General features: G+C 40.1%; 2 protein-coding genes and 1 long non-coding RNA gene across 3 annotated transcripts; 1 reads left to right on the forward strand and 2 right to left on the reverse strand.

Annotated features, from left to right (window-relative positions):
- The first annotated feature begins 136 nt into the window (after window positions 1–136).
- Window positions 137–2934, forward strand: LOC106942952 (cyclin-dependent kinase 10-like). Its single transcript, XM_015026306.1, has 5 exons — window positions 137–885; window positions 1064–1187; window positions 1906–2045; window positions 2140–2192; window positions 2267–2934. The coding sequence occupies exons 1-5, from the start codon at window positions 806–808 to the stop codon at window positions 2368–2370; spliced, it is 501 nt and encodes a 166-aa protein (XP_014881792.1). The 5' UTR covers window positions 137–805; the 3' UTR covers window positions 2371–2934.
- A 140-nt stretch (window positions 2935–3074) lies between these two features.
- LOC106942951 (vacuolar protein sorting-associated protein 4A) lies at window positions 3075–12631 on the reverse strand. The gene is made up of 11 exons (XM_015026305.1): window positions 12401–12631; window positions 10818–10929; window positions 10591–10735; window positions 9406–9467; window positions 8921–9040; window positions 8644–8800; window positions 8411–8559; window positions 8189–8270; window positions 6784–7003; window positions 6494–6634; window positions 3075–5402 (listed from the first exon to the last, which is right to left on the reverse strand). Exons 1-11 carry the CDS (start codon window positions 12419–12421, stop codon window positions 5301–5303), a joined length of 1311 nt encoding a protein of 436 aa, XP_014881791.1. The 5' UTR covers window positions 12422–12631; the 3' UTR covers window positions 3075–5300.
- A 1470-nt stretch (window positions 12632–14101) lies between these two features.
- LOC106942953 (uncharacterized) lies at window positions 14102–16191 on the reverse strand. The gene is made up of 2 exons (XR_001423760.1): window positions 15779–16191; window positions 14102–15736 (listed from the first exon to the last, which is right to left on the reverse strand). It is a non-coding gene; the product is annotated as an uncharacterized LOC106942953 (long non-coding RNA).
- Between the last annotated feature and the right edge of the window lie 3324 nt (window positions 16192–19515).

The following is a 19515-nucleotide window of genomic DNA, read 5'->3' on the forward strand; positions in this document are numbered from 1 at the left end:
CTCAATAAAAGGCGAAATGCCCCCCCCCCCCCCGATAAGAATTTTCTAAGGTTTCTTTCTCCAAAACCCTAAGACCGGCCCCCAACCTGAGAAAGGAACAGCTATGTGGCCCTCGCAGGAAAAAGTTTGGGGACCCCTGATCTAAACTGTTCCATTGTAGCTCTGGCTGGATGTTTAGGCTTGTTGTTGTGCTGTAGTGCAACCTCTGCATTTTTAAACGGGTGTTCTCTCTGCATTCATCTCCATCAACTCTGACCGGCTTCCCTGTCCCTCCTGAAGAGAATCGTAGTGATTTCACTTCCCATGGTGTTTTCAGGCGAATGTGAAGTGTTAAGTTTATTTATTGTTTTCCATGTTGATCAAAAAGGGTTTGTGGAGAGCTGCGTGTCAAACAGATTCTTTCACGTGAGAAGCAGCTCCTCCAGAGGAACTACAGGCCTTTTTGTCATATCATCCTCTTCACATTCTCACACGAGGGATTGAACATATTTTTGAACTTTCAGGTATATCTTACCTATCGTTTTCCTTCCACTCAACTTCCCATTAATATGCAAGAAGAGCCAGCTTCTTGAGTCAAGAGCCAGCTTCCTGAGTAACTCAGCCTCCTTGTTGAAGATGATGTCCAAAAGTGACGGCGGTGAATAATCGGGTCTCCTTCTGTTTGATCCCTGTTGATCTGTGTGCGATGCGCCGTGGAAATTCCCCCCCGTGTTGCTGTGCTTGCGCTGCCTCAGTGGAAACTCTTCCCCGTTAATCCTCTGCAGTAATCCAGCTTCATTATCTCATTGAGGTCTGCAGTCCAACCATGTCCTCTCCTTCACGCAGGTACCGCGCTCCGGAGCTCCTCCTGGGGACGAAGACTCAAACTACAGCTCTGGACATGTGGTGAGAAATCCCAGCGGGTCTCATCGAGTTTGCAAGTTTGGTTTTCTAAGGAGCAGAAAAGGTGTTCTCACGCTGTGCTGAGGTTTTTATGTGCCACGTCGGTACTCGAGTTGTAGAGACGCCAGCTGCTCTGACATCACTGTAAAAGATGAAGCAGGACGTGACGTTTCCTTCGCAGGGCAGTGGGCTGTATCCTGGCCGAGCTGCTGGCCCACAAACCTCTGCTGCCCGGAACCTCGGAGATCCAGCAGGTAGACCTGATAGTGCAGCTGCTGGGGACGCCCAACGAGAACATCTGGCCGGTGAGGCTCTGGTCCAGGAGGGTGAACCCTCCAGAGATGAACGGCGCAGAAAAAAAAAAAAATATATGCCTCTAATAAAAGTGCAGCCGACTCATTCTGAAGCAAAAAGCCTTAAAAGAGTCTTAAATTCATGGATCTGAAATTAGGCCTTAAAATGTCTTTTTGTTTTTAAAGCTGGCCTTTCATATGTCAGTCTCAGGTTTTGCATTTTGTCTTGACAGGACTAGTTAATCTCGTAATCTGACTTTTCTGTCAGGCAAAAATACAGACGTCGCTCTCGGACGTCTTTGAGTTCTGTGACTCGATATGGTTAGATACTGGTATCATTTTAACTTCGTTGAATCCCTGTTATAAACGTGACGCATTTTTATATCCAGCTGTTCTGTCACATTCAAAGCGCTTTCACATTACCAGCCATAATCCAACGCCACAACTCGGTACGTAACTTGGAGGGAAATGGATGTTATTACCTGCATGTGTGTAACTGTGAACGTTTTGAGTGTGGAAGTACATTTCAGGGCCATTGTAGATGGAGGGGAAAAAAAAAAGGCACACCAAAAAGCTCAGAAATTTTCCAGAAAACGCTTGTAAATTTCTAAAAAGATGTGAGCGTTTTGAGTGCAAATGTGTATTTGTTGCTCTAAAATCTGTAGAAGTAGCTCTTTCTCTCAGACTCCGTCTCTTGCAGTGTTTAATAAAGACGACGTGTTTGGTGCAGGGTTTCTCTCAGCTGCCGCTCATCGGTCAGTACAGCCTGAGGAAGCAGCCATACAACAACCTGAAGAACAAGTTCACCTGGCTGTCTGATGCTGGACACAGACTGCTCAACTTGCTCTTCATGTACAACCCACAGCGCAGGTAGCACGCATGGATTTACTATTATCATCATTATTATTACTCCTACAACACGGTGTGGTCGAGATTTAAGTGCGGTTCTGTTTTCCTGACCCAGAGCGACCGCCAAAGATTGTCTGGAGAGCTCCTACTTCAAAGAGAAACCTCTGCGTGAGTTTATTATTCAGCAGTTAGTGAATGACCTCTGACCTCTGCTAACCCCTGCGGCCTGTCTTCTATTCCAGCCTGCGAGCCGGAGCTGATGCCGACGTTCCCGCACCATCGAAACAAGCGAGCCGTTGCTCTGGCGGAGAGCCAGCCGAAGAGGAGGAAGAGCAGCAAGGTCTGAGGATGATTACTGCCCCCTGGTGGGGAGCTGCGGTGTCACACTGGAGGCGAAGTTCAGGGGGAGAAAATAAGACTGCTAACGATGCGTCGCGCAGTTTTAAAGCCAACTTTGTTAGTGTTGACGTGATCAAAACCAAAAGAGCTGAAGTGGGCTAAATTATCAGATGTGTAACATGACAAGATAACTCTGTTTTGTTTTCTTCATTTTTACTTGCTTCCTAAACACAAACGGGTACATTTCGTGACATTTTTCAGTGTTTAGATCCAATATTTTTAATTTTTAATTAATTCACAATAAATCAGAACCTGGTAAAGTGTTTCATGGTAATTAAAGAAAATATTTAAAGATGTCTTTTTATTGTTTTTGTTTGTATAAAGGCCTTTGTTTTTCTTCCTTGGTGCATTCTGCCTCTATAATGAACAGTAGTGCTTTGATGGGCACAGTGTACATTTATGATTAAAGTTTTACAGGTTGAAAAACCACCGAGCTGTAATGACTGGACAAATACTAACCTGCTGGGTTGTGTCCTTTTGTATTGCATGTTTCAGTAAAAATGTCAGTGTAAAAAAACTTTAATTAGATCTTTGTTTTACCTAAACATACCTTTTATAAATACTATATAAATTAAAAACATTTACAAAAAACTCAACCAGTCCTGAATATTTTTTTGTGTGTGTGTGTGTAAACAATACACCAACACCAGCTTCATTTGAAATGTCAGTTTTTATTAACTCCGGTTAAATTAGTTGAAATGGTTACACAGCCAGCAGCAGGTTATTTCCCCACACGAGGGATTTTGTTAACTAAGCTCCCACTGAACCAGAAGGTACCTGGACGAACACAGAGCCGTACTACTGTAGCACTGAGTTATCAATTCACCACGAGTCTCATGGCTCAGCCAGAACCCACGGAGCCTGGAGTCCTGATGTCAGTCGATGAAGACGTCCAGCTGCACTCCTAACAACCAAGATGGCTGAAAACAAAACTAGACAGCATCTCAAAGGAAAATTAGTGTGGATTTCTCTCCCAAAAACAAAAATCAGGCCTTTCAAAGGTGCTAAATCAGTAAGAAAGGTAATACTTCAAGTGTAAACATACTGTTTCTCTACCGAGGTGACGAATCATCATAAATAAGGTTAACACTACGTGTGCAGGGGAATCTGAGAGATGTGCCGGACTGGGTCTCCTTCATGGGCGTCGACAAGGTTTTAAGAGTCAAGTGATGGTTTTGGTTCAGCTGTAATGAGATGCAGTTAAATGTTTTAACCAAAGTTTTAAAACATTGACATTTGTTGCCCCCAAGCAGTAACTACAATACCTAATGACTGCTTCGGATTATTTACAAATGAAAGATTTCTCTTTTCTAGTCTTTAAATTTTAATTGTCAAAATTAGATTAATTTTGCATTTGATCTCAAAATGCCTCAATCATTCAGATAAATCAGAATTTTCCCACTTTTCCTCCATTGATCTGCAGGTCAAATCCTGAAACTTTCTTGCTTAACGCGTAAAGTAAAAACTTCATCAGATGATAATTTTATGCCTAAATTCCGGAAAAATCCTTCTTTTCCTGTTGGATTCAAAGTAGAGCTGCATGATATTTTAAATCGTCTTTGCAATATCGGCTATGGCATCTGTTGGAAGCAATCACTGGTGGGATTTTATCTTTAAAGTCTCTGGCTTTCGTTTTGTGTTTATCCATATTTAATGAGTTAATGGGTGGACTCTCATTCTTCTGTTTATTGTCAGAAGCCTATAATAAAACTAACACAGTGTGACGAGTCTGTGTGTGTAAAAGGTACAGAAAGAAAAGTGGAAGATTTGGGTTCAAATGTAATCTCGTATTTTATGGAATTTGTGAAACGCTAATTTAAAACTACGACCTCCATCAACTCTGCTGTATAATCTTTAAGGCGGAAAACGTGCCACCAGAAATTCCTATTGGCCAGAAAAAGTCTGATCGGTGCGTCTCTTAATTCAGATAAACTGAAGAATTGGGACATTTTGCAGGCAAAACGCCAACATTTCAAAGTGATTTTCCTTTTTTCCTGGTATAAAGTCAAATGAGAATAGATGGGAAAAAAAAAAATTCAATCTGCAGAAAAATAATTTTTATTATGATTATTATGATCGATAAAGCTAAAACGAATTAACCGTTTTTGTTTTGTTTTTTTAAATTTAGCGTTCAAATATTTTGATTTGTTACAACGTGACAAAAGGAGACCAGAAAATCTTTAAATTTTTCACCCCGGGATTAGGAACAATAAAAACTAGAGGCGTATTTCTCCCAGTCTGGCACATCTCTTCAGTCAGATTGCTACTGGCCTGCAGCTACAGGCCCGTGGCAGACACGCTTCGACATTAAATAAGCGAACAACCGGCTCCTGACATTTAAACAGAAACATTAAGACACGCACGTTTAACAATAAAAACACTGAGATGCATTCACACGCTTGCATGCCTGGTGGAAATGATAAACTTCTGCTTCACCTTCAGTCATCAGGGTCCTTCATGTGGATCCAAAGCAAAGTGCACGACGGCAACAAAACGTACAGTCCTTCAGTCGTAGAGCGGGTCGGCTCGGGGCGAAGGGGGGCGGACTTGGAGTGTTTCCCAGCGTAAAATGCAGCCGAGTTCATGTAGTGAGGATTCTGCAGGGTTACATCATCAGAAATGAGGGCGAGAGACATGAGACCTACTGTCCAACTACCAAAAAACAAAAAAACCACACAGATTTGTCTAATGTGGCATTTGGAAAACGTCCTTCGGATGTTCTGTAATCGCGGCCTGATTTAACAGACGTCAGACCAGGAGGATGTCGACCAGTCTGAGAGATGGAAGCCTACGCAGTGGTGAGGGGGAGGAAGAGGAGGAGGACGAAGAGGAGTGGCGTCACTGGGAGCAGGTCTGAGCCTCCGGGGTCGGCATCCCTCAACCCTCCATCCCAAAGTCATCTGTGAACTTCTTCACCTTCAACAGGTCCTCTGTGTTGACTGTGGGACGCGTGGTGGACAGAGAGCGCAACATGTCCGACTGCAGAGGAGGAAGACAAAGAAGATGATGATGATTCACTGCCACTTCCTGCTCCAAAATCTCACCTTGGTGATTTATCTGGATCAAGGGTCAGGCATGTTTCGACTCCCAGCTGCTGCAAAATAAAACTCACCTGGAACCACAGCAAAATGTTTTATTATTAAAGCTGCGAAAATGAAACTAAAACTATTTCTGTTTTCAGATTTTAGGACAAAATGATTCCCCTAGTGGAAAAGAGCCTCTTCTGTGAAAACAGAAAATAAAGAAAGGTAGGCAACAAAGTTTAAAGTTACTTTTAAATGTCTGTTGTAGTTTTTTTTTTATAAGAATTTTGCATAAAAACTGACAGAAAAAAAAAATACTGAAACGACCATTTCTTCTTGATTCCATAATAATAAACATTTAGTTTTTGGTGACAGATTCAATTGGAACATCTGAAAAATTTTATTTTTTATTTAATACAGAAAACTCATCATTGGTCATTACTTAACGTCACTTCATGTCTAAAGTGTCTTACAAAGTTAATTTATTTCTTTTAGTAAACTCGTGTCTGATGTTTAATTTACTGATAATTGTTTAGAACCTAGTGGTTGCTAAATTATTAGCAATCCTGCCTATTCATTTTAAAATCTATTGTAATTTTTTAAGTGCATCAGTTTTTAAAAACTCTTAGTTATCAATTTGATCTCCTTGCAGTTTAAATAGAGCATGACAACAGGAATCCAGGCTTATTTTTGCCACCATGCACGGCGATAGAAGAATAATGTAAAGAGTGGCGTCTTAGGGTCATCCTGTCTCCATGACAACCACCAGCAAGGGCCCATTTTCTGGTCAAAAGGGTCCAAGTTTTCTCAGAATTTCTTCCTGTTTTAACATGTAAAGCTTTTGTTTAAAACCATAAAGGCTCAAGATAAAAGAAGAGACGATAATCCAGATTACTTGTCTAAATCTAAATAGAAACGGTTCGGAAATCAATCACAGATATAAATATAGTCCAGGAAGCCTGTGAGTTTAGCTAAAACAAAAGAAGTCGATGATAAACATTGATTTACTTCAAGGTTTCAAACATATTTTTCGTCGTCGTCTCTCACCATGCAAACTATGGGCTCCAGTAGCTTATCACTAGGCACATCCAGCCAGGTCATCTCTATGGCTGCAGGATCTCCAGGGGAACACGGGGTCAACAGGTCATCCACCATCACCTGGTTGTTGCTTCGGGACGGACCACGAACCTGCAGGGAAAGTAAGAAAAAACAAAACAAAACAGAGACTCCTTTTCAGAAATGAAAACCATTCAACCTGAACTCTAGATTAGAGATCTGAAACATCAAACATGACATCCAGGAGGTCGGCGGTTCACGCCGCTTCTGAGCCTTAGTACCTTTTTAAAGTGAGTAGCCGACTGGACTTTCCTGACCGGCTGCATGAGCGCGTCCCGGACGATGATGCTGATGTCGGCGCCCGAGTAGCCATCCGTTTTGTGCGCGAGCTCGCGGAGGTCGGCGTCGCTCAGGCTGTGTGGCGTGTTGCCAAGGTGAAGTCGGAACATCTGGGCTCGGGCCGGCTCCTCCGGGAGAGGGATGTAGATCCTCTTCTCGAATCTGATCCCACAGAGAACGACTTTAACGAGATTTCATGGTTCATATGCAGATTTTATAAAATTCCTCTTAAAAATTTAAAAAAAAAAAAAAAAAACCACTGGCCCACTAGCTTTGAGGGTTCCCAATCCGACCCTAATTCCAGAATGTCATCTAATATTGTAGCTAACACCTCACACCTTGCTGTTATCACACTATAATGTTATAAAAACATGATGGTGACCCACAACCATTAGCATAATCTATATATGCTTTAGCCAACTTATGATAAGCAGAAAGTTTTTCTTTGAAAGAAGATTGCAGACTGTTTTGTTTTTTCAATGTTTCTCCTCATTACATTTCTTGGTTTTTTCACACTATAGAGTGGATGCTACCATTATTATTTTTGCTAGTTTTAGCTTATGTGACCTTTACAGTTTAGCTTCGTAAGCAGAATGAATTTCTAATATTCCTTGGGTGGAATTTTTCATTCTTCTGCAGTTTTTCCATTTGCATTTTACAGGATTTTGCTTTATTCTACTGCTTCTGCCCATTTCTTACTTCTCTGCACGTCTTCTGCCGTTGACGTCAGATGCTTCTGCAATTGTCACTAAAAATATTCAGCTTTCAGCTGCACTTTCGCAGGAAATGCTTTTTTTTTTTTTCCAGTTGCCCACTGCACTTTATATTTGGAGATACTGTTTTTAAACATTTAAAACTCGACCATCACCATTTTATCATTTACATCCTGGTGTTGCAGTTAATGTGTAAGCCTGAGGGTGAGTTCACTTTTTTTTTATTTAGGATATTTTCCTTTAACAGGTTTTGTCTGTCAGTTGAATTATAAAAGAAATACGTCACTTTACATGTCAAAAGAGCTTTAAAATGATTATTATAATTACAGATCCCAAGCATGTTAAACAGGCGTGTTCCCTTTAAGAGGTACAACTTTTGTTATCGTAGATGCATTTTACATCCCTGCATGTGTTTAAAGACATACCAGTTCAGTTAATAGAAGTTATGCTTTCTGCTACAATTACATAGTTACATCTCGTTTTACTCGTGCGTTCAAACATGAAACTGTCTGGTTGGGTGATCCTGGTTAAAAAATATTTTGTTAATAACCCAAAATGGTTACAAGTGTGACAAACCTGTACAAGAAGCCCACCAGAAGCCAAGCTAACAGTTAGGAAGTAATGATGTTCTGACCTTCTGCGAATGGCAGCGTCCAGCACCCAGGGGATGTTGGTGGCTCCAAGCACCAAAATACCATCGTTATTGTTGCCAACACCTAAAATAAGTTGTGGTTAACATCTACACAGGCTCTGTTGTTGGGTGACTACATGTTATTATCGTAATAGCTAGGATTCATGTTTAAACTAAACATTGAATAAATGTCAAGGGGTAATCTTTTCTGGCGCAGCTCCTGACCTTGCATCTGGACCAGAAACTCTGTCTTGATGCGTCGCGCCGCCTCGCTCTCGTTCTCGTTCCGGGAGCCGCACAGCGAGTCCACTTCGTCGATGAAGATGATCGAAGGTTTGTGCTGACGAGCCAGATCGAACAGGTTCTTCACCAGCCTGACGGAGACGGACAGAAACATTCAATCTGCAGCTGCTGCGGATCCGTCCATGTTCGTAACGCTGCGTCGATGCAAAACTTACTTCTCGCTCTCTCCCAGCCACTTGGACATGAGGTCAGAGGACGACACGGAGAAGAAGGTGGAGTTGTTGGCCTCGGTGGCCACGGCCTTAGCCAGGTAGGACTTCCCCGTCCCTGGAGGACCGAACAGAAGGATGCCTCTCCACGGAGTCCGCTTGCCTGAGAGAGAAGAGACGCTGCAGTGAAATAAAACTTTCAAACCAGGCTTGAGGGCTTTTTAACCCACTGAAGCGTTACATCGGTTGCTACAGAAACAGTCGAGTGTTGGGAAGATCAAACCTGTGAAGAGGTGAGGGAACTTGATGGGCAGGATAACGGCTTCCTTCAAAGCTTCTTTTGCTCCCTCCAGTCCAGCAACGTCGTTCCACCTTACGTTGGGCTTCTCCATCACAATGGCACCTGGAAAACACAAACAGACCTCAGAAAGATGAGAAATCCGATGCACAGCTTGTTCGTGGCGCTACAAAACAAATAAAAGCCCATCAGCACGAAGAAACTAACAGTAGAGAATTTTCTACATTTTAATATTTTTTTTATCCTGATAAATGGGGTAACAAAACTAGAACTTGTCATAAACTAGCATCAGTAAAGCTGCATGAGAGTCTGGCAGCTCAGTCAACAACTCCAATATTAAACATCAGTCATGATTTGGAAGATGAGCCAAAAGATGCCATCGGGGTGATGTTGCTGCTTTATAAATATAGTCAGATGCACAGTTTGTTTTTTTTTCTATGGTAGATAAAAATCTCTGCCAGTCGACTGACCCATAAGTTGCTCCTGCAGTTTCTTCTTCTCTGGGTTTTCTCCCTCACTGTCGCTGTCGCTCCTTGAAAACAAACAGAAAGTAAAATGACGTCAAAGCCGCGTTAGTTGCAGCACCTCGTCACCTCGCTCACATCGCCTCAAAGCTTTCCACGTCTCGGATCACGGCCACAAATTTTAACTGACCTTATTGTGATTTTCATGTGATAGACAAACACAAAGCTGTGCATTAAATACAAGAAATCGGTACAAACAGATAAAAATCTAAAACGTGTTGAGTGCATTTGTATTCAGCCTCCCTGGGTCTGTATTTTTGCAGAATCCCGTGTTTCGGGTTTGTTTCAAACGGCTTTCCATACCCAGATTTCCCCCCATTTAAGCTTCGTCATGTTGGATAGAGAGCGTTTGTGAATATTGATTTTCAAGTCTTGCCACAGATTCTCAATTGAATTTCGGTCTGGGCTTTGACTAGGCCATTCTAGCAAATGAATAAGCATCCCACTGCAACACCAGCTTTATGTTTAGGGCCATGGTTCTGCTACAAACCAAAAGTCCAACACAGTTTCAAACAGATTTTCTTCCAGGATCGACCGGGAATAAGCTCCAACCATTTTCTCACTAACAGGTTTCACAGAAGAAAAGCATCCCCAACAGCATAATGCTGCCACCAGCATGTTTTAACATGGGGATGGCAGTTTTTCAGAGTTCTGTGAGAAAGTCAAAGCTTTTAACTTCTCCACATCTTCATCCCTGACCTGTCTGCTGAGTTTCTCTGCCTTCATGATGTCGTTTGTCTACCAATTTTCTCTAACAAACCTCCGAGGCCAGAAACAGAACAGCTGCATTCATAATGAGAGTTGATAACACAGAGATGTACTCTGCTTACAAATTACCTGACCTCTGCTGGAAACTGTTTTTTTTCTAAAGGTGTTTCCTTATAAGCCGAGGGAGGCAATAAAAAATGAAAAATTTACATCACATCTGTAAATTTAAAAACCATGTATCTTTTGTCCTTTCACTTCCCAGGTTTCGGCTACTCTGTGTTGGCACATCACATAAAATCCAAACAAATTCCACTGAAGTTTTGTTGCAGGATTTTAATAAAATCTGAAAAAGCTCCAGGGGTGTGAATACTTCAGCAAGGCACCGAGAACTCTGGGTGCTTTAAGAAGAGAGAAACAACGTACTTGTCATTGCTCTGTGCCTCCTTTACGGGCTTCTTGCCCTGCTTGTCTTTGTTCTTCAGATAGTCTTTGAGTTTCTCTGCTCTGTCCAGGTACTGCATGCACTTGGCTCGTATGCTCTCCTTGGCCTTGTCGCTGTGGGCCTCATCTGGACACAGTGACCATCACACAGCAACGTGAAGAACACGGCACCCGCAGAGGCAGGCAAATTGACGGGATGCAATACTCACACTTGATGGCATGCAGGAAGTATTCCACAGCATGCTGGTACAATCGCAAAGCCTCCTCATAATTCTTCGCTTTGTCCTCCTCTGTGGCTTTGGTGACGAGATCAATCGCTTTCTGCAGCAGATTTGGAAATACAATTTCAGAGGATGAATGCTGGATAGACTGAGAGTTCAAACTGTTAGCCTAGAATCTCAGCCTGCTTCTCCAATTTAAAGTTTGAAAAGATTTTTCGTATTATCCCCAATTTCCACTTTGGCTCTAATCCTTTTTATGACCTTGTTAACTTTTCACAAATTATGAGAAACTATCTTCCAGATCAAACCACAATCCCATTAGACCATGAGTATATTACGCGAGATGTCCAATTTGAGTCAGCCAAGACAGGAGTCCTGCATGTCTTACATATTTCCAGCTTCACTGCTAGGTGTTGCATTCCCTGATGTCGCACATGTTGAAAAAGCTACGCAAAGGGAATAAATCTGTTACAAACAGAGCACTTGTGTCATGACGACTAGAATTGGACGCTGTCCTCTTACAGCATCAAATGTCAAAGTAAGTCCAAAAAGACCTGAAGGAGGAGATCTGAGGTTAAAACTGTAACGGTGGGGCAAAAGGACCAGAAGGCAGCTAAATACAAACACAGCAGAGATTCTGTCCAAACACGTTTTCTTTCATTGACATCAAATTCTGACTGCGCCATCTTGAATGTTGTAGCTGAATTCAAGGCTCCTCGTAACTGTTCAGGCAAGCAGTGACTGTTCAGTTTTAGCAAACCTCTGTAGCATCGTTTATCCCACGTAGACTTTGTTGTACAAAGCGGTGTTTTGAGCTACAGTCACAAACCAGTCTGTCCAGTATCCCCTGACATCAGCAAGACTTTGTCATCGACACAACTGTCGTTTACTGGACATTTTCTCTGTAAACCAGGGAAATTATTCTGCTTAAAGGTTATGTTGGACAAAAAAAGAGATGTTGGACATAATTTTACCAAAACAAACCCTGAAATTCTTGCTGTGCAAGATAAACCTCACATTTATTTACCCTTAAAGAGAAATGTAATGTGAACTCATATTGTTCTGCTACAAGAAATTTATTTGTGCAACTTTTTTGTGGTTCCAGGTTATTGACAGATGGCTTACAAATGTCAAAATTTGTGATTTGTGGTCTGATAGTTGCAGGAAGAAGACAAAAAAAAAGCAAAACTGTTGAACAAAGTTTGTGACCTCTGAACCTTAAAAGACAAACAATCCATTTTATTTACTGTATATGATAAATAGTTTTGGGTAGCACCTGCAGCAATACATATATACTTCAAATGATTATGGAAGGTGAGCAGCATAGACATAATCATGCATTTATGTCTATGGTGTGTAGTATTTAAGTCTTTTGTCTTGGTTTTGAATCAAGTAAAATCGACTACTAAAATCTAGAATTCATCCGGCGATACTAAATAGTTTTAGTAATAAGATATAAACCAATACAAAGGCTTGAAGAAAAACGTTCATTGTTTTAATTGCACAGAACCAGGCTGGTTTAAACTAAAAGGTTAGCTCTGCTAGCGCTACTGGCTAACATTGAAACGTACCTGTAGTGTTGACGTTGTCATTTCATCTCACTTTTCGGCTCCCCGGCCACAGCTTTATCTTCTTATCCCTCCACAAAGGTGAACCCTTAAAAAAATGTTAGTTTGTGACAGTATGTTTACGATAAACTGGCCGTTAGTGACATGACAAGAACAGAGCAGCGGCTAAAGCGCTAGCAACAACAACACTGCAGCTTCAGACAAGCTGGTTGACACGAGAAAAGCTTCCGGTTCAAGTTTTCAAAGAACTACAGAAAAGCCTCCAAACGGAGGTAGTTCTTCTTAAAAGAAACACATCTTTGGACAATTATGTACATTTTGTTGAAAAAAAAATACTAGCGCTAATCTACACACTAATAACAACGATAAAGATGTTGGTAATATATGGGTAATTTGGAGCCAAGGAATCATTAGATCCGGTTAATTAAAGCAAACTTGATAGCTGCCAAGGTCAGTTAAGTTACTGCCACCTAGCGTCGAATTTTGGGTATTACACTCAATTTCAACTCAAAAATACTTTATTAATCCCAAAGGGAAATTAAATGTTGTAACTCGTTAATTTAAATTCTTCAAAAAATTATTGAAGATAATGATGGTTGTTAACAGAAAAAAATCTTCTGCAGCAGTCTGTGCTGCATGGAAAGCATAAAGCGAAGATCTCCACAGAAACACAAATGTATAATTTTAAAAAGTAGCAAAAAAAAAAAAAGGTAAACATCTAATGCGTAAAATGTAATACATTAAATATCTAGCAGTGTGCAAATGTAATACATTTTTATCGTCCACTAACAAAATTTAGAGTAAAGCATGTTCTTCAGGGTTTTAGTATTTTTAAAGGCTTTTAGAGTTAACAGCTTTTCAGCACAGCTATGTGGCAGCCGCATGAACAGCTTCCTTCCACCACATCTTGTAAAATCCCTTGGACAAGCCATTAAATCTGAAATTACCAAAGTGTACTGTTATGCGAGTGTAGAATTATCACTTTGTCATTTAAGCTCCAGGTTTTATCCAATCTTTGTGCAGGAACCTCCTGTGCCGCACTAAGAAAAACAGAATCATCTTTATTTGCCAGCCTTGTGCACACAAAAAAAGGTATTTGACCTCAGCTCTGTTTTGCTCTCGGACATCTGAAATATAAAATATATATGCACTATTTTCACAAAAGGTAAGACCAGATTTCATTGGCGAAAATTTGCATGGCATCAATCTGGGTTCATGGGTGGGGAAGAAACAGCCCCCTTTCTGGTCTGTTTTTAAACAGTTTGTGTCCAGGATGTGTGGGGTCCCCATTAATGTTAGCTAACCTATTCCTGACCTTTGACCTGCACAAGACCTGGATGGAGGGAAGGTCACCCCTCACGAGTTTCCGATGGGAAATGTCTGGGTGGTGCAAACAGGCAGAGCAAGGAGAGCATAAATAAGAAAGCAGCTCATGAGAAGTTTGAATTTTGCCACAGTCCATTATGTGGAATAACATACTTTTTAAATGTGAAAACCTTCAAGTGATCTGAAAACTTTAGAAAAGCTGTACCGTGTACGTATGAGCAACCTCCCACAAGGAGGGCTTCTAGTTAGGAAGCCCGTTCCACCTTTACTATTACGTTTGTGTTCAACTAAAGTAAAATGAACTCCAATTACAACTAAAGTCTAAAATGAACTCTAATTACAAAGTGAAATCAAAAACCACAAGAAAACAAGACAAAAACATTCAATTTACAGTTTTATTGATATTTACACTTAAAGTAACTACATTGGTATTGTACATTGTATACTGTATTTTGGAAGGGTATCTAAAATACTTTGCATATGACAAGTTGTTGCAGCAGCACTGTCATTTTTCAGTCTTATGATTGTGTAGGACGCAAGCTGCCACAGATAATACCTTTGGTTTGATAAAACCCTTTCTTTGAAGCGTTAATTTGCATAGACAGGAACGCCGTGATTTCATAAGAAGAAAAAAAGAGAGGAAGAAGGTTAAAGTGTACATTCAAAGGTTTAAAGGGGTTTGCCAGATGAGTGCATCAATTTAAAACAGGAAAACCTGAAGCTTATTGAGTAAATTAACATAATTATAAGGTCATAGCTACATAAGCAGACGTAACATCAACAGCCTCAAGAACAATCTTTACCGTACGCTCAACAATGTAGCAGGAATTCATTTATGCCGAGTGGAATAAGGGAAGTAGAGTCTACTTCTGTTTAAGCACCGTTAACGTTAACTTCTTTTGAATGAGGGCTAAAATAAGTTTAAAAAAGGAACTGGACAGAAATGTGTCTTCACTTTCTAAAAATGTTGTTTTTCTAAAGTACGGAGGTCAGTCAGGCCGGACAGACCTTGTTCTGAGAACAGAGAGGTTGGTCTTGTTTTCCTGCGGTGCAGTCGGTGGACACAAAGGGACATTGTCCGAGGTCTAAAAGAACTGAGGCTTCACTGAGGGGGAACTTCAGAAACATGAACCAGTCCCAGATGATGCCTGTGTGTAAATGATAATCATACTAAATTTGTACACCTTGGCACCATTGATGAAGCTCGTTTCCACATCTCACCGTCTTTAGCATGCCCTTATTTATCCTAATTTACAGACTAAAAGACCACAAAGCCTTTAGACATCAACAGTTGTATATAAATGGTGACAGAGCTTTATTCAGAGCATGCTGCTCAAGTCTAGATTGTTTTAATATCGTGTTATATGTCATATTGTCCTAATTTTATCAACATTTTAAGTTGAGGACTATGATACCCAAATTAAACTCACCTGGACCAGGGACTAGTTTAAGTTTAAAATCTGCTCAAAGCTAGGTTCAGCTAGCATTCAGTCGAGTAATAGCTTGACTGATGCTACATTATCTTTTTACTGAGATTTTTAATAAGAACTTTTAAATGTTTTTTTTTTTTTTTGTGGAAATTATTCAAATTTAAATTACAAAACGGAGTAAAAGTCTTTTGAAACGTTCATGGCTTTGATCAAATAAAAGGTCCTGCTAAAAGCTAAACTTCTAGTTGAACTAGCCTAGCTTAGCATGAATGATAAACTCTGGAAAAACTCCCACTTGTCAGGTTAGGTAACTTTATATGGTCTATATAACATAAGTAAAGCAGTATGTTATATTTCAAAATCACATAACAGACTAGCAATGTATTTTAAGTAAATTTACAGTTAAGATCAGTTTCTGTTTTTCTCTTGTTTTGATGAGAGCAATAAAAATCATTTATCTTTTAAACAGTTCATTTGAGAGAAACGTGTCCTTTTTACAATTACACAAAGACAGTAAAATGAGCTTTTGTTGATATGATGACTTTTTGTTGTATTTGAAAACACACTTTTAAAACTGATGTTACTTAGGGATAAGCCTGATTTGAATATATTAATAATCAGCAACAAGGTTGTAGTTTCAATTATTTCCAATGTAAGGTTGAACAATTGACATTTTCACAAACTTTTGAGGTGATTCATCCTGAAAACTACTACTTTTAAAGGTATATATATTTTTTGTCTTGATGGAAAATCTGTGAATTTCGCAGTTGGTGGTGTGAAACGTGGCCAACATTTTTCGTGCGACAAGCTTGTCAAAATCTTTTGCCACTTCGACAAAATAAGAGAGCTTGTTTGGATGATCTCTGTCGAGGGAAAAGTAAAGAAAAGTTTAAAATAGGTTTAAGGAAGCGGCTCTTGAAATACATTCATATTTCTGTAGCGTGATGGCATGCAGGTCGGACAAGTCTTTATACCGTAACTCGCTGCAGAAGTTGTAGTAGAGAAGGAGGGGGAAAAAAAAGAAGAGGTAATTTTAAGCAACTTGGATAAAACAGAATGGGGAAAACGGAGAGTTGCAGCTGGAAGAGAAAGTAACTTATCGTCTGATGGTTGATCAGAGAGTCATGCTTTCATGGGAAAGATACACACTTATAAAACACAGTAACATGGTTTACACTATCAGAGTAACACTATTGCTTGTGCATGATCAAAGCTCTTATATCGTGGAGTATAAAAGGAAACCTTATAAAGAGTGTCTTTGACTACAAGTTAAAAAGGCACAGCTGGCGATCCTGATTACAAACAGTAGTTAGGGATAACGTGCGGACACACCGTCTCCAGCTTGTAGTATGGAGTCACACTGTTTGACTGCATCGTGACTCAAACACCTTCCTAGCACGGGCCGACACAAAGACAAACACGCGTTAAAAAGAGCCCAGCTGCATGGGAAGGCTGTAATGGAATGATAGGCAGAGTAAAAACAGGGGAAAAAAAAAAAAAAAAAAAAATCAGTTTGTGCTCAACTCTGTGTTTTGTATCTACAAAAGCCCTCCTGACTGAGGTTTTTCAGTAAAACTCATAGAGTGCTGCGGTCTCTTACGTCAGCCCACCACAGCCAGGTTTAAACTTTGCTCTGTGGAATGTGGAGAGATTTTATCAACTCTTGCTTTTTTGCACGTTGATGTAGCTTCCTTAATCCTCCCGACCCGAAGCGAAACGCTCCTTCCTTTTACACCAACTTTGCAGCGCAGATGATTACGAGAGGCTGAGAGGGGAGAGGGGGGGTAGGGTGGGAGCCAGAAGGCACATTTCTGAGACAATCAACAAAACGACTCGTGCTTTAAACTTTCCCTGCAGCGCCGCCGGCAGGCCTAACCTCAACCATGAGTCGAGAAAGTGGGGAGGGGGGAGGAAATAAAATAATAAAAAAAAAAAAAAAATCGGCTGTAAAATGTAAATCCTTCCGTCTGTGCTGAAGCGAGTCGGCTAGTTCACGTCAGAAGGCCCATGCGGGTGAGCTTGGCTGACAGGAAGGAGTGGAGGACGAAGACCACCGGCTTTGGACCCGAGTGGAGGTCGAACACCTGCAGGGAGGAAGGAGGAAGGAAGGCAGTGAGTAAGACGTTTAAAAACAAAAGGACAATAGCGCGGAACAGATGGGACAAATGAAGACAAGGATGTGAAGGTACGACGTGACTTCATTAATCGGTTATCTGCTCTGAAAGGAAGTAACTAAGTTAGCAAGAAAATTATAATTTTTTACATGTCAACATTTTTTGTTCAATTTTAAAACAAAGATTTCAAGTTCTACGTTTTATTGGTGTATTAGAACAAAACAGATTTTTTTATTATTATTCAAATGACAAGTTATAGAAAAACAACAGAAAAACTATGTAGTTCATTTATTGTTTTATTTTTTAAACCAGTAATAATTTGAAAATCTTAAAACTGAGAAAACCATTATTTGTTTTCTTGCCTTCACAAAAAAAATAAAAAAATTTTTTAGATGTTACTGATCATTCAAAACAAAATAAATATTTGTACAACATATTAGAATAAATAAAATCATTTAATGTAATGCGGGACACATGGTTGGTTATTTTTACGCAAAGTTCAGTCTGTTTCTTATCACAAAAGAACAAGAGAGGAAACAAACTTCCTGAAAATGTTCGATGTTCTCCGAGAAATGAATCACAGTCCCTGTCGACCAACAAATCTGAAATGTTTAGTCTGTGGGTTAAATGTTTTGTTGAGCTTAAAGTTGTTTATTCTGTAGAACGACTGGATTTTTGTGAGATCACGGTGATGTTCAAACATTTCATCGTTTTCTCAGCACTTCGTCACCGACTCACAGGAACCGCACAGAGATTATTACTACAGCTTTGTTTTATTTTTATAATTGCGGTTTGCATACAAGATTACCAAGCAACCATGAAAGAGACGAGCCTGGGATGTTTCATTTGTAACGGATGAAGAAAATTAAAGCAATAGGAGAAAATACTGTAAAGACAAAGTGTGAGTTCAGAGAGGGCGAGAGAAATTTTAAAACACACAGCCGAAAACTCAGTCTTCGAATGTTTGCTTTGGACCAAAGGCCACACAAAGCAGTTATAAATCAGTCACCGCTTCTGTCTAAGCAAAGTCTTTTTCTACAGAGACGCGCAAAAACAGAGCGAGGGATGTGAAGTGTTATTCAAATCTGATGCGTTATTGTAAACAAAGCAGTGGAAACATGACAGGAGAGTTCAGAAGAGCCCAGCGCTGATCTGTGTATCTGCAAAGCATAAATTAACGTTTCTGACAGCAACTGTAGTATTGTTTATTGGGTTAGAATAAATCAGATAATGTTACCCGTTTGGATATAAAAAAAAAAATATATTTTCAGCCAAATTTAGGTCATTGCTAATTTTCAGTGGAATTATGTTATATTTTTGGTCTTTGTTTAAATATTTTTAAGGCTTTGTAAATAAAACAAACAACGCTTCGTGAATTTACTTCTTTATTTGGCGTCCTGTGAGGTTTCGTTGATTCATCATGAGTGAGTTGTGTGGAAGGTTTTTGCACTATTTTGTCCTATTTTGTTGTTGCACAGCTGTGTTGCATATTTTAATCATGTAAAATCCAGACATTCCTCTGACACTGAAAGTGTTTTTCACATCTTAAAATGACATTCACAGGAAAGAGCAGTCATGCTACAATAACTAAAACTGCTTTAAAATATACTCCAAGTCAAATTATCAACAAGAGGCATCAAAACCCATTGAACATGCTAACATTAGCCTAGCACTTTAGCGCACTCATAATGCGGCATGAGCGAGACACGAGTTTAACGAATGTGCAGTCATATTTTTATCGTTACAAACTGAGAACAGAGCCATTTACATTTCCAGCAGTGTGTTGTCAGAATATTAGAGGCTTTTCTGACTTTCTTAGGAAAAGCGACTTGGTTGGAACACCAACCGTATCAATATTGGATAGCGATGTAGACAAAAAGGTTCATATTGGTGCAGCCCTAATTTTACATTAAGCTACTGATTTTTCAGGCATATAAAAAAAACAATATTAAGATAAAAATACACAACATTTTCTAAACACTCAGCTGTCCTCTAGAAGTAAAGCTGTAAAAAAAAAATTACCCTCTTCTGAACTCACCATTTCTCCCTCTGGACCAGCAAAGTCAAGGTAAAGATTGCGTATTCCATCGTCGGCAGACATTTTGAGCTTCTCGTAGGGGTACCTGAAGAGAACAGCGCCCCCTGTCTGGTCAGCTGGCTCCCTTGTAATAGTAAAGCCCTTTTCGTAGTGCAGCGTGAGCCGGACGTCCTGCCTGTTCAACGTGCAACCTGTCAGGAAACGGGCAGG

This window comes from Poecilia latipinna, unplaced genomic scaffold (genome assembly GCF_001443285.1).
Source record: "Poecilia latipinna isolate Pla-1442-1.1 unplaced genomic scaffold, P_latipinna-1.0 Scaffold4716, whole genome shotgun sequence".
Classification (NCBI taxonomy): Eukaryota; Metazoa; Chordata; class Actinopteri; order Cyprinodontiformes; family Poeciliidae; genus Poecilia; species Poecilia latipinna.